The following is a 22,780-nucleotide window of genomic DNA, read 5'->3' as shown; positions in this document are numbered from 1 at the left end:
GGCCAGAGTCAGAGAAATGTTCGCCAACAGGACTGTTCCGCGTGTGATGCTGTGGCGATGCAGGTTCATTCTCTTGTTTAGCCCCTGTCCACACAGCTGTCTCTCACACATCTCTCAAAATCCTTATTTTTCCATCCCTATACACCAATAGTGTATAGTACCACATAGTATCCACACACACTTTTAGTTGTGCTACAAACTCTCACAAATAAAAGCATTTCGTTAGCCACAGAACGGTATCATCTATTTTTTTTTTTTTTATTGAAGCTCGGCTAACACGGTACTGATACCGCTACATGGATATATATATATATATATATATATATACATACATACAGTATATATATAAAAAAAATGCAATGCACATGCTTGTATACATATATCTACACATTATAGACACACATGTATACATATAATGCATAGACATATATACCTATTATGCACACACATTTATACATATATCTACATATGATGCACATGCGTGTGTGTGTGTATTTATATCTATCTATCTTTTCTTATCGTTTACCGTATCGTATCTTCGACCATATCGTATATCTGTTCTTATCATATCTTATCTTATATCTTATCTTATATCTTATAGCATACATATAGATATAGATCTATATCTTCTTATACAACGTCTTCAATTATATAGAGATATATGTTTGCTGTTCTTGTGGACAATCTGATTGGTCCGTCAGTCTGTCACTCAGCCTCTGGCCAATCAGATTGCTCCGTGGCCCGCCCACGCACACCTCATTGGCCTGCGTGCTTCGCTCACCTCACCTACCCCACTCTCGCCACACTGGCACATTCTCCCAACATTCACTGAGCTTTGGGAGTACGCTTGACAGCACCATTTGCCCACCTCACCGCCGTCTCATCTCAGAAAATAACCCCAGCGCCCATCCCCTGCGGAATACACACCACCTCAGGTACAGTGTCTTCTTTGAAACAAACTATATGCCATTTCTGCTTTTTAAACCGACACCCCTCGCTCCCGCAACACCCCCTCTCACCAACACCGCACGGTACCACGCCACCCCTCTCGGGCACGCACACCGTCCTGTGTACCGCGTCACCACACCTCCCGTTCACCGCGTCCCCACCCCTCCCGTTCACCTCAGCACATCTCACTAATTTCTTCCACTTTCGACGACGCACACCCTCTCGGTACCGCAGGCCCTCTTGATCCTGCACACACTCCTGTGTACCCTGCCACCACCCCTCCAGTTCACCGCGTCCCCACCCCTCCCCTTCAAACACCTCACCAATGGCCACCTCACCAATGCTCATTACTCACACTTTGGACGACGACGGCCCTCTCGGTCCCGCACACCGTACTGTATACCATCGAACCACAACTCACGTTCAAGGCGTCTTGACCCCCCCCTCAACCTCTGTTACTCACAAACTCTCTCGGTCCCGCACACCGTCCTGTGTACCACCCCTCCCCTTCACTGCCTATCCACCCCTCATGGTCACCTCATCCACTTTGTACGACGCCGGCCCTCTTTGGCACGAACACCGTATTGTCTACCGTCGAAACACACATCCCCTTCACCGTGTCTTCATCCACCACCCCTCCCGTACACCTCACCACCTCAACAATGCACATGACTCCCACTTTCTACTACACCGGCCCTCTAGGTCACGCACACCGTCCTGTCTACCGTGCCACCAACGCTCCCCTTCACTGTCGTGACAGACACCCAAACAATGTCCGCTCAAGCGTCCATCGACAACACCCCACACTCACAACTTATTCATATCTCACCACAATGCATATTGTCACGGCAAGGGAATTTCTGCTTCTCAAACATTTCACCCACCCCTACGACGCCGGACCTCTGCCTCCCGCAACCCCTCCCCCCCAATAAAAATATTTCACGTCTTATTTCACGTCTTATTTCACAACAACTATATGCTCATCACAATGGCTTTTCACACATTTCCAACATTTCACACACATCCTATCTCCTGCACATTACTCACCATTTTGAACACACCGCTCCTCACTGTCCCGCACACCGTCCTGTGCTGATACCTGCCAGCAACACAAACTTCAACACCACCATAACACTCCCTCCCCCCCCGCACAGCACAACCACGGCACGGCACAACGACCACATGACTGAGCAAACGAGACGCACAACGTCCGTTACCGCATCTTCAACCCCCCCCTCCCATACGCCTCAACTTCAACGTCCCCCCTCACGTACGCCTCAACTTCAACCCCCCCCCCTCACGTACGCCTCAACTTCAACCCCCCCCTCCCATACGCCTCAACTTCAACGTCCCCCCTCACGTACGCCTCAACTTCAACCCCCCCCTCACGTACGCCTCAACTTCAACCCCCCCTCACGTACGCCTCAACTTCAACCCCCCCCCTCACGTACGCCTCTACTTCAACCCCCCCCTCACGTACGCCTCTACTTCAACCCCCCCCTCACGTACGCCTCTACTTCAACCCCCCTCACGTACGCCTCTACTTCAACCCCCCCCTCACGTACGCCTCTACTTCAACCCCCCCCTCCCGTACGCCTCAACTTCAACGTCCCCCTCACGTACGCCTCAACTTCAACCCCCCCCTCACGTACGCCTCAACTTCAACCCCCCCTCACGTACGCCTCTACTTCAATCCCCCCCTCACGTACGCCTCTACTTCAACCCCCCCACGTACGCCTCTACTTCAACCCCCCCCTCACGTACGCCTCTACTTCAACCCCCCCCTCACGTACGCCTCTACTTCAACCCCCCCTCACGTACGCCTCTACTTCAACCCCCCCCTCACGTACGCCTCTACTTCAACCCCCCCTCACGTACGCCTCTACTTCAACCCCCCCTCACGTACGCCTCTACTTCAACCCCCCTCACGTACGCCTCTACTTCAACCCCCCCCTCACGTACGCCTCTACTTCAACCCCCCCCCTCACGTACGCCTCTACTTCAACCCCCCCCCTCACGTACGCCTCTACTTCAACCCCCCCCTCACGTACGCCTCTACTTCAACCCCCCCCTCACGTACGCCTCTACTTCAACCCCCCCCCTCACGTACGCCTCTACTTCAACCCCCCCCCCTCACGTACGCCTCTACTTCAACCCCCCCCTCACGTACGCCTCTACTTCACCCCCCCCCTCACGTACGCCTCTACTTCGACCCCCCCCCTCACGTACGCCTCTACTTCAACCAGCCCCCACTCCCGTACGCCTCAACCACCTCCCGTACGCCTCAACTTCAACCCCTCCCCTACTCCCGTACGCCTCAACTTCAACCACCCCCCCACTCCTGTATGCCTCAACTTCAGCGCCACCTCCCGTACGCCTAAACCCCCCCCCTCCGGTGGACCCACCCCTCACCTTCACCGTAGTGCCAGCCACACAAAACACACTCCAGTCAACCGTCAATGGAGAAACACCCACACTCACAACTATTTCAGGTCTTCTTGCAAATACAATATTTCAACCCTCCTCCCGTACGCCTCAACGCCCCCCCTCCCGTACGCCTCAACTTTTACAAACCCTCCTCCCGTACGCCTCAACGCCCCCCCTCCCGTACGCCTCAACTTCAACCCTCCCGTACGCTTCAACGCCCCCCTCCTGTACGCCTCAACTTCAACCCTCCTCCCGTACGCCTCAACTTCAACCCTCCTCCCGTACGCCTCAACTTCAACCCCTCCCCTACTCCCGTACGCCTCAACTTCAACCACCCCACCCACTCCCGTACGCCTCAACTTCAACCCCTCCCTCACGTAACGCCTCAACTTCAACCACCCCCCCACTCCGTATGCCTCAACTTCAGCCGCCACCTCCCGTACGCCTAAACCCCCCCCCCCCTCCGGTGGACCAACCCCTCACCTTCACCGTAGTGCCAGCCACACAAACACACTCCAGTCAACCGTCAATGGAGAAACACCCACACTCACAACTATTTCAGGTCTTCTTGCAAATACAATATTTCAACCCTCCTCCCGTACGCCTCAACGCCCCCCTTCCGTACGCCTCAACTTCAACCCTCCTCCCGTACGCCTCAACTTCAACCCTCCTCCCGTACGCCTCAACGCCCCTCCTCCCGTACGCCTCAACTTCAACCCTCCTCCCGTACGCCTCAACTTCAACCCTCCTCCCGTACGCCTCAACGCCCCCCTCCCGTACGCCTCAACGCCCCCCTCCCGTGCGCCTCAACTTCAACCCTCCTCCCGTACGCCTCAACTTCAACCCTCCTCCCGTACGCCTCAACGCCCCCCCTCCGTACGCCTCAACGCCCTCCCCTCCCGTACACCTCAACGTCCCCCCTCCCGTACGCCTCAACGCCCCCCCTCCCGTACGCCTCAACGCCCCCCCTCCCGTACGCCTCAACGCCCCCCCTCCCGTACGCCTCAACGTCCCCCCTCCCGTACGCCTCAACGCCCCCCCTCCCGTACGCCTCAACGCCCCCCCTCCCGTACGCCTCAACGCCCCCCCTCCCGTACGCCTCAACGCCCCCCCTCCCGTACGCCTCAACGTCCCCCCTCCCGTACGCCTCAACGTCCCCCCTCCCGTACGCCTCAACGTCCCCCCTCCCGTACGCCTCAACGTCCCCCCTCCCGTACGCCTCAACGACCCCCCTCCCGTACGCCTCAATGACCCCCCTCCCGTACGCCTCAACGCCCCCCCTCCCGTACGCCTCAACGCCCCCCCTCCCGTACGCCTCAACTTCAACCCTCCTCCCGTACGCCTCAACGCCCCCCCTCCCGTACGCCTCAACTTCAACCCTCCTCCCGTACGCCTCAACGCCCCCCCTCCCGTACGCCTCAACGCCCCCCCTCCCGTACGCCTCAACGCCCCCCTCCCGTACGCCTCAACGCCCCCCTCCCGTACGCCTCAACGCCCCCTCCCGTACGCCTCAACGCCCCCCCTCCCGTATGCCTCAACGCCCCCCCTCCCGTACGCCTCAACGCCCCCCCTCCCGTACGCCTCAACGCCCCCCCTCCCGTACGCCTCAACGCCCCCCCTCCCGTACGCCTCAACGCCCCCCCTCCCGTACGCCTCAACGCCCCCCCTCTCGTACGCCTCAACGCCCCCCCTCCCGTACGCCTCAACGCCCCCACTCCCGTACGCCTCAACGCCCCCCCTCCCGTACGCCTCAACGCCCCCCCTCCCGTACGCCTCAACGCCCCCCCTCCCGTACGCCTCAACGCCCCCCCCTCCCCCGTACGCCTCAACGCCCCCTCCCCCGTACGCCTCAACCCCCCCGCCCCCTCCCCCTCAACTTCAACCCCCCCTCCGCCTCAACTTCAACTCCGCCTCAACTTCAACCCCCCCTCTACTCCCGTACGCCTGAGCTTCAAGCCCCCCCTCTCCCGTGCGCCTCAACTTGAAACCACCCCCCCATCCCGTACAATTCAAACCCCCCTTTCCCGTACGCCTCAACCCGCCCCTTCTGGTGGACCCACCCCTCACCTTCACAGTCGTGCCAGCCACACAAACACACTCCAGTCAACCGTCAATGAAGAAATACCCACACTCACAACTATTTCAGGTCTTCTTGCAAATACAATATTTGCTCAAATGCAAGTTTGCCTTTAAAAACATGGAACACACACACAACACGCAAACACCCACACAACCAACACTCACCCACACACACCCAACACTCGCTCCGCCGGCCCAACACTCGCTCCGCCGGCCCAACACTCGCTCCGCCGGCCCAACACTCGCTCCGCCGGCCCAACACTCGCTCCGCCGGCCCAACACTCGCTCCGCCGGCCCAACACTCGCTCCGCCGGCCCAACACTCGCTCCGCCGGCCCAACACTCGCTCCGCCGGCCCAACACTCGCTCCGCCGGCCCAACACTCGCTCCGCCGGCCCAACACTCGCTCCGCCGGCCCAACACTCGCTCCGCCGGCCCAACACTCGCTCCGCCGGCCCAACACTCGCTCCGCCGGCCCAACACTCGCTCCGCCGGCCAACCGTCTTGTGCTCATACGTGCCAACACAAACTTGAACACCCCCATACCTCCCCACCTCGCACGCCACAACGACCGCCCGACCGACCAAACTACACGCACAACGTTCGCTGCCGCATGTTCAACCACCCACCTCCCGTACACCTCAACCTCCACCCCCCTACCGCCTCACCCCCACCCCCTCCCGTACACTGCAACCCCAACTCCCGTACGCCGCAACCCCCCTTCTCCCCCTCCGTTGGCCCCACACCACCCCTTCACCTTCCTGCCAGCCACACAAACATACTCCAGTCAACCGTCAGTGGAGAACCATCCACACTCTCAACTATTTCATGGCTTATTTCTAATAAAATATATGCTCAACACAATGCATATTGTCACGTCACCACACCCCCACACAACACTCGCGCACACACACACACACCCAACACTCGCACACCCACCCAACACTCGCACACCCACCCACCCAACACTCGAACATCCACCCACCCTCCCAACACTCGCACACCCACCCACCCTCCCAACACTCGCACACCCACCCACCCTCCCAATACTCGAACACCCAGACACTCGCACACCCATCCACCCTCACAACACTCACTCACCCACCCACCCTCACAACACTCGCACACCCACCCACCCTCACAACACTCGCACACCCACCCACCCTCACAACACTCGCACACACACCCACCCACCCTCACAAGACTCGCACACACAAAACACTCGCACGCACACCCACCCACCCTCTCAACACTCGCACGCACAGCACTCGCACACCCGCCCGCACAGCACTCGCACACCCGCCCGCACAGCACTCGCACACCCGCCCGCACACCCACCCGCAAAACACTCGCACACCCCACCCACACAACACTCGCACACCCACCCGCACAACACTCGCACACCCACCCGCACACCCTCTCGCACACCCACTCGCACACCCCACTCGCACACCCACTCGCACACCCACTCGCACACCCACCCACACAACACTCGCGCACCCACCCGCACGACACTCGCGCACCCACCCGCACGGCACTCGCGCACCCCACCCGCACGACACTCGCGCACCCACCCCGCACGACATTCGCGCACCCACCCGCGCACCCACCCGCGCACCCACCCGCGCACCCACCCGCACTCGCACCCGCACTCGCACACCCACCCGCACTCGCACACCCACCCGCACTCGCACACCCACACAACACTCGCACACCCACACAACACTCGCACACACACCCACCCACCCTCACAAGACTCGCACACACACACCCACCCTCCCAACACTTGCACGCACACCCACCCACCCTTCCAACACTCGCACGCACAGCACTCGCACACCAGCCCGCACGACACTCGCACACCCGCCCGCACGACACTCGCACACCCACCCGCACGACACTCGCACACCCACCCGCACGACACTCGCACGACACTCGCACACCCGTACGCCCTCCCGACACTCGCACACCCGCCCGCCCGACACTCGCACACCCGCCCGCCCTCCCGACACTCGCACACCCGCCCTCCCAACACTCGCACACCCGCCCTCCCTCCCGACACTCGCACACCCGCCCTCCCTCCCGACACTCGCACACCCGCCCTCCCTCCCGACACTCGCACGCCCGCCCTCCCTCCCGACACTCGCACGCCTCCCTCCCTCCGGACACTCGCACGACCTCCCTCCCGACACTCGCACGCCCTCCCTCCCGACACTCGCACACCCGCCCTCCCTCCCGACACTCGCACACCCGCCCTCCCTCCCGACACTCGCCCTCCCTCCCGACACTCGCACACCCGCCCTCCCTCCCGACACTCGCCCTCCCTCCCGACACTCGCACATACGCCCTCCCTCCCGACACTCGCACACCCGCCCTCCCTCCCGACACTCGCACAAAAAACCCTCCCTCCCGACACTCGCACACCCGCCCTCCCTCCCGACACTCGCACAAAAAAACCCTCCCTCCCGACACTCGCACACCCGCCCTCCCTCCCGACACTCGCACACCCGCCCTCCCTCCCGACACTCACACACCCGCCCTCCCTCCCGACACTCGAACACCCGCCCTCCCTCCCGACACTCGAACACCCGCCCTCCCTCCCGACACTCGCACACCCGCCCTCCCGACACTCGCACACCCCGCCCTCCCGACACTCGCACACCCGCCCTCCCAACACTCGCACACTCGCACACCCGCCCTCCCAACACTCGCACACCCGCCCTCCCAACACTCGCACACTCGCACACCCGCCCTCCCAACACCCGCACAATCGCACACCCGCCCTCCCAACACTCGCACACTCGCATACCTGCCCTCCCAACACTCGCACATTCGCACACCCGCCCTCCCGACACTCGCACACCCGCCCTCCCGACACTCGCACACCCGCCCTCCCGACACTCGCACACCCGCCCTCCCGACACTCGCACACCCGCCCTCCCGACACTCGCACACCCGCCCTCCCGACACTCGCACACCCGCCCTCCCGACACTCGCACACCCGCCCTCCCGACACTCGCACACCCGCCCTCCCGACACTCGCACACCCGCCCTCCCGACACTCGCACACCCGCCCTCCCGACACTCGCACACCCGCCCTCCCGACACTCGCACACCCGCCCTCCCGACACTCGCACACCCGCCCTCCCGACACTCGCACACCCGCCCTCCCGACACTCGCACACCCGCCCTCCCGACACTCGCACACCCACCCGCACGACACTCGCACACCCACCCGCACGACACTCGCACACCCACCCGCACGACACTCGCACACCCACCCGCACGACACCCGCACGACACTCGCGCACCCACCCGCACGACACTCGCGCACACACCCGCGCACACACTCGCACACCCACACAACACTCGCACACCCACACAACACTCTCACACCCATTCACTCATACAGCCCGCACCCAGCAGTCTCTCACACAGCCCGCACCCAGCAGTCTCTCACACAACCCGCACCCAACACAATAACACCCCTGAAGACTCAAACACTTAACTCATTTCAAACACTTTCACAGATCACCGGCTGACGCCTTTACCACCTCGACAGCTGAAGTCTACAAAACAACCACATAACAGACGACTTGGACCCCATTAACCCTTCACACAACAAGATCAGGAAGTATACTAAACACTGACGCACATGCACACAGCACAACCACACACGCACACAGCCACCCAACACTCACGCACACAGCCACACACATCCATGATGTCTACTACCCCACACAATGCACACAGCCATTTCACACAATTTGATATGCACGACCACACTGAAAACAAACAACTCAAAACACATACCACACTACAGCATGACACAATAGCTCAGCAACAAATACTCACAACCACTACTACATCAACCCCAACACACACGACAAACCAACATCACACACTACTTGCATATAATACACAGACACCAAGTACATCAAAGGAACAAATAAACACACAGCACCATAACACACCACTTGCTCAACACACACAGACACACAGCACATCATCTGCTAATGAAAAAAAGCGCCAAGCACGCCTTACACTTCAGAGAGAGAGAGCCAGATTCAGAAGAGCAGCACAAAAACAAAAAGACACAGCCTTGGCATATAATACACAGACACCAAGTACATCAAAGGGACAAATAAACACACAGCACCAGAACACACCACTTGCTCAACACACACAGACACACAACACGTCATCTGCTAATGAAACACTAAAGCGCCAAGCACGCCTTACACTTCAGAGAGAGAGAGCCAGATTCAGAAGAGCAGCACAAAAACAAAAACACAAAGACAAAGACACAGCCATGGCATCAAGAGCCGTAGAGACTACACAACAGCGTGAGGCACGCCTTGCAAAAGACAGACAACGTGCTAGAACATCACGAGCCACAGAGACTCCAGAACAACATGAGGCACGCATTGCAAAAGACCGACAACGTGCTAGAACATCACGAGCCACAGAGACTCCAGAACAACGTGAAACACGCCTTGCTAAACAGAGAAAATTAGGTCGCACATCAAGAGCACAACAAAAAACACAAATACATGACACACTACAACACACACACACTACATTTACGCATTCAACACATAACAATTTGCTACGCACCAGTTCTCAAAATAATCCTCACATACACTACACTCAACATCCAAATGTCAATATTGGACACATTGACACTATATGTCGATACTCTCAAGAAAAGAATTTCCCAAAGGAATCAGCTGGAATGTGCTGCAGCAATGGTAAAGTTCATCTACCTACTCTACACTCACCCCCTAATCCACTTCTTTCATACATGTCAGGGACCACTTCAGAATCGAAACATTTTCTACAAAACATAGGCAAATACAACTCCTGTTTCCAAATGACATCCTTTGGTGCTACATCTATAGGGAAACAAATAGGCTTCAAAAGTACTTTCAAAGTACAAGATCAAGTTTACCACAGGGCCGGTTCTCTGCTCCCATTACCAGAACAAGATCCACAATTCTTGCAAATTTACTTCATGGGTGATGGACAGGAAGAGATACAAGACGTGATATTGTCATCTCCTTACAAAGGATGTTACATCAACACAACCATCTCATTAATACATTCAAAACATCACTTGAACGCATGCCAACTGATGATTATAAAGTGGTTATCAGAGCAGACAAAACACCAGTGGGTCAACATGAACGTCGCTTTAATGCTCCTCAAATCAACGAAGTCGCTATTGTGATAGCAGGGGAACAATCTGATAAACGTGACATCATTCTTCAGCGACGCGCTCATTCACTGAAATGCATTTGTGAAACACATCGCTCATATGATGCACTTCAATACCCACTCATACTTTGGAACGGTGAAGATGGATATCACTTCAACATCATGCAAGTAGACCCAGCTTCACAGGCAAACACAAAGAAAACTGTCCGCTATGGACTTCTACGCATACAGATTAATGATACGAGATGGATCACAAAACCACATTTGTTACATTGTCGACAACTATTTCATCAGTTTATTGTTGACATGTATACTAAAATTGAAAGTGTGCGTCTTCTATACATACGTTTACATCAAAAATAACTTCGCGTCGATCAATACATACATCTCAGGGATGCTGTCGGCAACGATGGTCACGTTGACGACCTACGAAAAATGTTAATTCTACCAGCAACATTCACAGGAATCCCTCGACACATGCACAAATATGCTCAAGACGCTATGGCATATGTTGGAGCATATGGACGGCCAGACTTCTTTATTACCTTTACATGTAATCCAGCGTGGACAGAGATAAAAGAAGAACTTTTTGATGGACAGGCACACAGCGATCGACACGCCCGAGTCTTCCGACAAAAGCTACTCATTAATTATCACAAAGAGTTATATCTTTGGACAAACATGATGCTGGATGTACTCAATAGAGTGGCAGAAAAGAGGACTTCCACATGCTCATATTCTCATGGCTCAAACAAAAACGGCATGCCATAGAAATCGGTAACGTTATATCACCAGAGTTAACCAAATCCAGAAGAAGACCCAATACTATTTGCAATACTCACTAAAAATATGATTCATGGACCATGTGGAAACATTAATATTCATGCACCATGTATGAAAGACTGTAAATGCACCCAAAAATATCCAAAACCATTCATTTCAGACACACAAAGTGGAGATGATTGATATCCTCGCTATCGAAGACGCGCTCCCACTGACGGTAGATACACAGCAACACTGACTATTCGAGGCAACAAACATATCCAAGTCGACAACAAATGAGTTGTTCCATATTCTCCACTTTGTAAAAATGTTAACGCACACATTAATGTCATACTGTAATTCTGTTAAATCAATTAAATACATTTGCAAGTATGTCAACAAGGGAAGCGACGTGGCTATTTTCGGACTCACAAATGAACACATCCGTGACGAAGTTTCTCTATACCAGCTGGGAAGATATCAGTAGTAATGAAGCCGTTTGGAGGATTTTAGCTTTCCCAATTCACGAACGACACCCAACTGTTGTTCACCTCACGGTTCATTTAGAAAACGGATAGAGGGTATACTTCACATCTCACAACGCACAGGCAGTTGCTGCTCAACCACCAAACACTACTTTAACTGCCTGTTTTCAATTATGTCAACACGACTCATGCAAGGACATTGCTTTATCCTGACACTCCACGATATTACACTTGGAATGTATCCACAAAATAGTTCAAGAAAAGAAAGCAGGGGATAGCTGTTCCACGAACGGATGCCCTTGCAAGTGAATCCTTAGGGCGTGTCTACACAGTTCACCCAAACAACGCCGAATGCTTTTTTCTCAGAATCCTACTTCATACAGTTCCAGGACCAACTTCGTTTGACGCTCTGAAAACTGTGAACGGTCAACTGTGTCAGACTTATAGAGAAGCTTGCCAAAACCTTGGTTTACTAGAGGATGTTTGTAGACGGAACGTTCACAGAGGTACACAATTAGGAGGCTTTTATAAGGTGAAATTATAATAAGGCTTTATTGTGCCTTTTCCTTTTTATCAGGAAAACATCCAAACAAGGGGGGGGGGGGGACAAAGCTTCCATTCACTTGGGAGTATTTCTAGTGAAAACACTATGCAATTAATTCACATCTCCCTAGTCAAGCATTTCTCTCAGCCCCAAAACATATAGCATGAAAATAAGCAGATATAAGCAGTCTCTTAATAATGAAAGTCTTATCTGTTTATCAGCTGTAGAGTAAGCTTCTCTGCTCTCCTGGAACCGCACCCGTGCGTGCACAGAATATCAGCGTCCAGGTTTAGAAGTCTTATTAGGTTCTTGGAGGGAAAATCTTCTCAGTTCCTGCTTCAGCTCCCTTCACCCAGGGTGTCAGCTTCAGCTTTAGTAGTTTTCCCTGTGTCTTGAAATCAGCTCTGCTGTGGTTTCTGACAGAGTTCAAGACATGTGATGTCTCCAAAGGTCAGCTCAAAAGTAAGCTAAGGAGGCACTTCCTGTCTGAACAGACAGGTTTTTGTAAGCCATCTAAATCAGGTGTTTAGTAATTAACTACCAGAAGTTAACCACCACACTGCTAGATTAAAGGCACATTACTGAACAGGGATAAGTCCCCTGTTACAATGTTCAACACTGGAATAGTACATTAGCCGAAGCTGCATTACAGTCTTTACCAGACAAAATTCGAAACCTTTTTGCCATTATCTTTACCACCTGCAACCAATCAAACCCTAACACTCTATGGGACACATATCGAGAAAACATGAGTGAGGATATACTTGCCAAAGCACAGAGAGAGACAATCCACCCCTAAATGTGAACTTTTCACCCGAGGTTTTCAACGAGGTACTCATATTGTTAGAATATAAATGTCTGTCTATCAATAACAAAACACTACTTCAATTAGGTCTACAATCTCCACAACGTAATCATCACGATATACTCAATACAGACCTTATGCGAGAGAAACAATACAATATTGCACTTCTCCAAGAATATGTTGCAACATGAAAACCAAGGTTAATTGCACAACTTACCACCTATCACAACATCATGGATCAGATCACAAACGGACAAGGTGCAATACTGTTTCTTGATGCTCCAGGTGGAACAGGCAAAACATTTCTAATCAACTTGCTCCTTGCCGAAATCCAAATGCACAATCATGTTGCACTTGCACTAGCATCATCTGGCATTGCAGCCACTCTTATGGATGGAGGAGGAACTGTGCACTCAGCTCTTAAATTACCTCTAAACATTGCTCATGAAGGAAACCCAACATGTAATATTACAAAAACATCTGGTCAAGCACGCGTTCTACAAACTTGAAAACTTATTGTTTGGGATGAATGTACCATGGCGCATAAAAAAGCACTTGAAGCCCTTGATCGAACATTGCAAGACTTACGTAACAATAAACAAATAATGGGAGGAGCTCTAATTCTTTTAGCTGGTGATTTCAGACAAACACTTCCAGTCATACCAAGATCCACACCAGCAGACGAACTTCATACATGTCTTAAATCGTCTATTTTATGGCTTCATGTCAAACATTTTCCATTACCAACCAATATGCGAGTACAACTTCTAGGCCAGTCAAATGACCAATCTTTTGCAGAGACACTTCTTCAAATTGGTGAAGGTACTTTACCTACTCACTTGACATCAGGTGAAAATGTTTTTTACAAACAATTTTTGCAACATGATGACATCACTTCAAGCTCTCATACATCACGTCTATCCAAATATCTTACACAATTACACAAATCAACAGTGGCTCTGTGAAAGAGCCATCCTTGCTGCCAAAAATACTTCTGTCAATGACATAAATAATCAAATTCAAGATATTCTTCCAGCCACACTTAACCAATACAACTCCATCGATACAGTTGTGGATACCGATGAAACCGTCAACTATCCAACAGAATTCCTACACTCCCTCGAACCACTTGGAATGCCACCACATCACCTTCGACTGAAAGTTGGATCTCCCATCATGCTACTTCGCAACCTACACAGCTAACCTTTGTAATGGAACAAGACTCTGCATTAAAACATTGATGCCCAACCTCATTGAAGCTACTATCTTAACCGGAAACGCCAAAGGCCAAGATGTATTCATCCTCCGCATTCCACTAATTCCAACAGACATTCTTTTTATTTTCAAACGGCTACAGTTCCCGGTCAGACTAGCTTTTGCTATCACCATCAACAAAGCACAAGGACAGTCAATCAAGTGCACTGGTATCAACCTAGGCCTGGGACATTGTGCAGGGATCGGCGCTGGGCAGCGCTGACGCTCATGGTTTCCTGCTCAAGCAGGAGATTTTTCTTGTCCCTGCATGAGCGTCAGCGAGCGCGCTTGTGTGCTGGGTGGGAGCGGGCCTGGAGGCGGATCGGGAGGCGGGGCTACGCATCACGGCGCCGACGTCACGGACTGCCATTGGCTTCTGGCAGTCACTTGACCGGCCCCGCGCTTGCATGAGCGGCAAAATTTAAACTTGCCTCTCCCCTGCATTTCCACACGCGTGCGGAAGCGCCGTCTAAAGCCACGCTGATAGGGATAATGTTTCCCCTCAGCGCGGCTCAGCGCGCCTCAGCACGGTCTTTTTGACCATGTCCGAGGCCTTAGCATCACCATGTTTCTCCCACGGCCAGTTATATGTTACCTGTTCTAGAGTTGGATCAGCAAATTAATTGTACATCTTTGCTCCAAGTGTGGAACAACCAAAAATGTTGTTTACAAACAAGCCTTACAATGAACATAGACTTTGCTCAATTTGGCTCAGCTACATGTACATTGTACTGTGTTTTGTTTACAAACAAACGCTTCTACTATCAACATCAAGAAAGCACAACGACACTCAATGTACTGCACTCATATTTACTTCCAAGATCTTTCTTCAACTCCCCCTAAGGCCTCAGGCATGGTGCCTCAGGACGCGCTGATCCGCGCTCCTGCTTTGCCTCGCCTGCTCAAACTGGAGATTTTTTGTGTCCTGGCAGACGAGGCAGTGAGCGCGCTTTGGGGGCGGGGTGGAACGGAGGTGTGGTGGGAGGCGGGGCTAGTCCCTCGCTCCCATTGGTTATGAGCGGTCACGTGACCGCCCCTCCGCTCCCCTGAGCGGCAAATTTTAAATTTGCCTGTCTCCTCAGAATTTCTCAGCCTCTGCACGCATGCGGAAGCAGCTGCTAAAGCCGCGCTAATGACAGATGCAGGGGGTAAGTGCATCTGCTCAGCACGGCCTGCTGTACTATATCCCAGGCCTTAGAAATGCCGTCTTATACACTACTATCAACAATGGACCTGGACATTTTTCAGCAAAGGAGAAAAATACAACATTTTGTTTACAAACAACTGTTACAAGTAACATACACTTTGCTAATTTTTGCTCAGGTACATGTTTTTTCTACTGTTTGTTTACAAACACACTTTTTACAACTATTACATAACATTTACATTGAATGACAATATTTATTTACACACAATCATTACAGATTAACATCACGGGCAACGCTGGGTCTCTCAGCTAGTGTATATGTGTATATGCAATATAGTTTGTTTGCACAACAGTTTGTTTGTCCGTGCCTCTAGAGAATCTGATTGGTCCGTCGATACGCCCGCCCCCCCCCAACGGCTCTCATTGGCCTGCGGGGAGCGCTGATGTCACTGTCACACCTAGCCCATTGTCATACACACAGACTCATACTGCCTGAGCCTCTCACCCCTGCGGACCCAGTATACCCCTGAGACTCATACCTCCTGAGCCTATCACCTCTGCAGACTCCACATACCCCCTGCAGACTACACATACTCGTCGCCTGACCAGCACACCCACCTTGGTAAGTTTCACCCACTTTACGCCCTCTCTACGCCTGCGCACTTTCCCCACGCCGCACCCCTCCCGAATACTTCCCCCTCCGGACTAATTGCAGCACAAATTATCTGTCCCCCATGCCTAAAGAAATTGTTATTTATTTGCTTCGGTGAGAAGGGAATAAAAACAATGTGTGTGTGTTACACATATGTGTGTGTGTGTGTATGTTACACACGTGTGTGTGTGTTATATATGTGTGTGTTATATATATATATATGTGTGTGATATATGTGTGTTATATATATATGTGTGTGTGTGTGTGTGTGTTTTTTATGTGTGTGTGTGTTATGTATGTATGTATGTGTGTGTGTCATATATATATATATATATATATATATATATATATGTATATGTATATATATATATGTATATATATATATGTGTGTGTGTGTGTATACATACATTAGCTGATATACCCAGGATTGAATGGTCACCCCCCCCCCCCTTCACATCACTGATGTGGGTGGGTTAGTTAGTGACTGGGTGGGTAGGTGAGTTACAGGTCACTCGGTCACCGTCGGGTCACTCGGTCACCGTCGGGTCACTCGGTCACCGTCGGGTCACTCGGTCACCGTCGGGTCACTCGGTCACCGTCGGGTCACTCGGTCACCGTCCGGTCACTCGGTCACTGTCGTCCGGTCACTGTCGTCCGGTCACTCGGTCACTGTTGTCCGGTCACTCGGTCACTGTCGTCCGGTCACTCGGTCACTGTCGTCCGGTCACTCGGTCACTGTCGTCCGGTCACTCGGTCACTGTCGTCCGGTCACTCGGTCACTGTCGTCCGGTCACTCGGTCACTGTCGTCCGGTCACTCGGTCACTGTCGTCCGGTCACTCGGTCACTGTCGTCCGGTCACTCGGTCACTGTCGTCCGGTCACTCGGTCACTGTCGTCCGGTCACTCGGTCACTGTCGTCCGGTCACATGGTCACTGTCCGGTCGTCCGGTCACTCGGTCACTGTCTGGTCGTCCGGTCACTGTCCGGTCACTGTCTGGTCGTCCGGTCACTGTCTGGTCGTCTGGTCACTGTCCGGTCACTGTCTGGTCGTCTGGTCACTGTCCGGTCACTGTCCGGTCGTCTGGTCACTCTCCGGTCGTCTGGTCACTGTCCGGTCACTGTCCGGTCACTGTCCGGTCACTGTCCGGTCACTGTCCGGTCACTGTCCGGTCACTGTCCGGTCACTGTCCGGTCACTGTCCGGTCACTGTCCGGTCACTGTCCGGTCACTGTCCGGTCACTGTCCGGTCGTCCGGTCACTGTCCGGTCGTCCGGTCACTGTCCGGTCGTCCGGTCACTGTCTGGTTGTCCGGTCACTCAGTCACCGTCCGGTCACTGTCTGGTTGTCCGGTCACTGTCTGGTTGTCCGGTCACTGTCTGGTTGTCCGGTCACTCGGTCACTGTCCGGTCACCGTCCGGTCACTCGGTCACCGTCCGGTCACTGTCTGGTTGTCCGGTCACTCGGTCACCGTCCGGTCACTGTCTGGTTGTCCGGTCACTCGGTCACTGTCTGGTCGTCCGGTCACTCGATCACTGTCAAGTCACTGTCACCCACTCATTCACCCAGGCACGCAGTCACCTGTCTTGTGTTGAAAATATAAAAAGAAACAGGTTGCATTGTAATGTTTTTTTCTGTAGGACAATGAGAAAACAGTTCATTTAAAGTTATGCGCTAAAACAATTTTTTTCGTGGTTGGTGCGCTTTGGGTTGGGGGGTGTGCTATATGTTTGGGGCTGGGGGATGCCCTGCTCCTTTCATTTGTCCTGGGCCCCATGATTTCTGTTTGCGTCCCTGCTCCCGTCCGCCACTGCAGCGGACAGGCCGTCCCACGTTAAGTCAGCTGCCGCCACCCACCCACGTCACACACCGCACCCAAAGTCAGCCGTCGCAGTGATGCTTGCCCCTGCAGCGCGCCAGAGCACCCCCCACCACCCACTAACACCCCTGCCAGCACCCTCAGTGAGCCACCACTGCACAACCTTCCTGCCCGCCCCCCAGTGAGCCACCACTGGTCAGCTCCGAAGGGGGGGAAATCACAACCCAAAGGTGAGCCACCGCCACCGAACTCTGAAGGGGTGGGGATTACAGTGTGTCCGCCCCCTGAGGGAGCCAGTTGCTGCCGCCTAGCTGTGATGGGGGGGGGGGGGGGGGAAGAATCCCAACCCTTCCGCAACCCCAGTGACCCGCCGCCGAGCTCTGTAGGGGGGGGATTGGAGATGTGAAGTGAGAGAAATAGAAGCTGGGAATGGGGGGGGGGGGTTCGGAGCAGTGAAGGGGGGGAGTGGGAAAATTACATCCCTGGCCGCCACCCGAGGGGGGCTCTCACCCACTCAATACTTACCCCGTATGGGTGAGGAGGGCGTAATGGCTGGCTGCGCGCGCCCTTTCCCACCACGCCACACCCACTGAATAATAACCGCCTGCGTGTACCCTTTTAATTTCCGCCTGCGCGCACCACACCCTCTCACCACTCCCCAATAATGCCCGCCTGCGCGCCCTTTCCACACACGCCACACCCCCCTCTCACCCCTCCAAAAGACTCATCTGTGGCCCCCATCCGCCACTAGCTGCCTCTCCCTCTCTCAACCCCTCCGGAATTATTAAGCATATGTATGTGTCCCCCATGCACACTCACCCACTTACCCTATTTCAACCACTTTCACAGCTCTCCCGGATCGACAACTATCGCCTATCACCCGCACAACGGATTACCTTTGGATCGCCGCCTAACTACCACTCCTACATCTGGAAGTCTCACCCCTCGAAGCCTTCCGCCACAAACCCCCATCTCTCATCTTTTACCCACTTTGCCACCTGTACACCACTTTCCTGCCTCTCCGCCTGCCACCTGTCACCCCCACCCTCAACGAGCCACCTCTCACACCCCCCCTCTTACCTACCCCTACAACTCACCTCTCACCCACCCGCCTACCCCCCCCTCTTACCTACCCCTCCTTAGTCACACACCTTCACTCACCCCATCCCACCTATCACACTCCCCTCCCACCCCCCTCTAACACACACAACTCACACCCCCTCTTACCCACCTCGGCTCAGACACCCACCTCCTCTCACCCACCTTTCAACCACCCCCCGTCACCCACCTCTGACCTACAGCACCCTCCGTCTCCCCCCGTCACTCAAACGCCGCCTCACACACCCCGCCGTATCACAGCCTTCGCACTACACCCGCTACGCCTACACACGCCTTCACACCCAACAAACACCTCATTACCACCCTACGCCTACCAGAACGCACACCCGCCACCTAACGCCTCTCACACACCTGCTTCTCTACGCACACACACATCCACTACGCCTACACGCGCCTTCACTCCCATCCAGCGCATCATAACCAGAACACACCTACCGCAACGCACACCCGCCAACTAACGCCTCTCAAACATCTGCCGCCTACCAACACCTGCTGTGACACAACTTACCACTAAAATACCAACACTATACACGTCTGCAAAGCAGGTAACAGCTGTCAACACTTTCTCCTACAGGACAGGTAACAGTTTTAAACACTGTATTACTATCTATACTACTATTACAGTTTACAAAAATATACTATACTCACACTTAATACTACAATTAGAACATGCTATAACACCACTACACACACTATAACATTATAAACACAACACCTATCACAGTAAGTGTACACAACACAAAACATGCCTCCAAAAAAACCATCACACATTCAAGCACTTCAGCACAGTAGCAAACATAATCAATTACTGCAAACCACACGCACTACACAAGACCATTACCCAACACTTGAACAAAATACACAAACATCCTCACACACTCTCCACCATGACATAACACCCACTACATCAACGCCAACACACTCCACTGAACACCATCAACCAACATCAACACCACCACAAAACACACACCACCAACAAGACACACCCACGACATCACATGCAACAGAAACACAAGATAAGCGTCAAGCACGACTTAAACAACAGAGAGAGAGAGCAAGATACAGAAGAGCAACACAAACACCACAGCAGCGTCAAAAACACACACAGAGAGTCTCTACCTTACGAGCGGCAGAGACTTCACTACAGTATGAAATACGCCTTGCAAAACAGAGAGAACGAAATAGAACATCACGAGCGGCAGAAAATCCAGAACAGCGTGAGAGACGCCTTGCAAAACAGAGACAACAAGCTACAACATCACGAGCGACAGAAAATCCAGAACAGCATAAGAGACGCCTTGCAAAACAGAGACAACGAGCTACAACACCATACGATCAACATCCACGTGTTAATATTGGACTCGTTACCACAATATGCCCTTACTGCCAAGCTAAGAAATCTCCAGCTGAATCTGCTGGAATGTGCTGTAGAAATGGTAAAGTTCACCTACCACCTCTACAGCCACCCACAAATGAACTTCTTTCATACATGTCAGGGACTACTTCTGAATCAAAACAAGTACTCCAAAACATACGTAAGTACAACTCCTGCTTTCAAATGACATCCTTTGGTGCTACATCTATAGTTGAACAAATAGGCTTTCAAACGACTTTCAAAGTACAAGGTCAAGTTTACCATAGGGCCGGATCTCTACTCATATTATCGGATAAAACCCCAACATTTTTACAAATTTACTTTATGGGGAATGAACAAAAGACGATCAACGATGCCATTCTGGCCCCGGCATAAGACGTGACATTGTTTTGTGCTTACAAAGGATGTTACATCAACACAACCATCTAATTAACACCTTCAAAACGTCACCAGAACTCATGCCAACAGATGAATATAAAGTAGTTATCCGAGCTGGCAAAACACCTGTTGGTCAACATGAACGTCGCTTTAATGCTCCTCAAATCAACGAAGTTGCTATTGTTCTAGCAGGCGAACAATTTGATAAACGTGACATCATTCTTCAGAGGCACTCTAATTCACTTCAACGCATTTCCAAAACACATCACTCATATGATGCACATCAATACCCGCTCTTATTTTGGAACGGTGACGATGGATATCACTTCAAAATCATGCAAATAGACCCAACTTCACAAACACACACAAATAAAACCGTTTCAGCTATGGACTTCTACGCCTACAGAATCATGATAAGAGATGGATCACAAAACCACATCTTAAATTGTCGACAACTCTCATCAGTTTATTGTTGACATGTTTGCAATAATTGAAAGTGAACGTCTTCTATACATACGTTTACATCAAAAACAGCTTTGCGTTGATAAATACATACATCTCAGAGATGCTGTAGTAAACGATGGCAACGTTGACAACATTGGCAAAATCCTCATTCTACCTGCAACTTTCACAGGAAGCCCTAGACACATGCACAAATATGCTCAAGACGCTATGTCATGTTCGAGCATATGGACGGCCAGAATTCTTTATTACGTTTACATGTAATCCGCTGCTTGTATGAGAGGCTAGTTAGGGGCCATAGTTAACGGTGGAGATAATGCACTGGCAGTTTCAAAGTTGCAGTGATGAGCATGTATGAGGAGTTATAGAACGGTTTAAAAAAAAAAAAAAAAAAATTTGAGGATTAACTTCCAAATTGTTTGTGGGATAAATAAGCAAACTACAACTCTTTAAGCTATTACTCTTTTTTTTAATTTTGGTATTCAACCTGGACGTAAACTATACTACTGTAAGTAGTAGAGAAGCTGTAAGGTGGGAGTTTTAGCGCTGTAAGCTTCATGGTGATGGGATTCCATCACACACCGACCCTTATTCAGTATGCTTTGAAGCTCGTAAAAGTACTGAACATGTTGTGAAGAATGTTTTAGTCCTATTCATTTAAATGGAGCTGGAAAGCCGCTTAAAAGTACATAAAAGACCGGCCTTTATTTCCATTTCTGACCACCTACCTGTGAACATCTGGGATAGCAGTGGGGTCCTCACACAGCCCACTGACTAATATCTAGACTTGTCTTTTTTTTTTTGTTTGCAGTATTTATATCGTGTCCATATATTGCCCAACTCCAGCGCTATATAATACTTTTAATAATACTTTGTTCTTTTATATATTGCTGATACTACATATCATTTTGCAAAGACATGGAGTCCCTGCCCTAGAGAGCTTAGAATCTGATGTTGGTGTTTGAGTCACAAGGATATAGTGATTTAACTCCTCAAGGAGCAGACACCAGGATTAGAACTGGGTTTGAAGGCAGTAACCGCTGTAAGATCTGATGAGTCCGTCTCCCTGTTTTCTGCAGCCATGGACTCGCAGGAGGTGACCGAGCTGGAGCAGGTGGTGGTGGAGGAGTTGGGGATCTCCATGAACGAGCTGCGCGAGTTCATAGACAAGGAGGTGGAGAAGATCGAGTTTGTGAAGCAGCGGAAAGCCCAGCTGGTGGAGCTGGAGCAGTGGGTGGAACAGAAGGAGGCCGAAGTAGCCAATGTGGACAAGCTTTTCGACAATGCTTCAAGGTGAAACGTGCGGCGGTC

At 52.3% G+C, this 22,780-nt stretch overlaps 1 protein-coding gene across 7 annotated transcripts in view; it reads left to right on the top strand.

Annotated features, from left to right (window-relative positions):
• SETDB1 (SET domain bifurcated histone lysine methyltransferase 1) overlaps positions 1-22,780 on the top strand; it is a 60,263-nt gene that overhangs the window by 2,879 nt on the left and 34,604 nt on the right. For 3 of the 7 annotated variants that reach the window (XM_075607565.1, XM_075607564.1, XM_075607563.1), the window contains exons 1-2: positions 9,094-10,204; positions 22,549-22,762. In XM_075607565.1, the coding sequence (XP_075463680.1) occupies positions 9,109-10,204; positions 22,549-22,762 (1,310 nt within the window). In that variant the 5' untranslated portion in view covers positions 9,094-9,108. The other 4 variants (XM_075607567.1, XM_075607570.1, XM_075607566.1 and 1 more) reach the window with 4 other exon arrangements.

Source organism: Ascaphus truei, chromosome 7 (assembly GCF_040206685.1).
Source record: "Ascaphus truei isolate aAscTru1 chromosome 7, aAscTru1.hap1, whole genome shotgun sequence".
NCBI lineage: Eukaryota > Metazoa > Chordata > Amphibia > Anura > Ascaphidae > Ascaphus > Ascaphus truei.
This window is presented reverse-complemented; position numbering and strand designations above follow the sequence as displayed.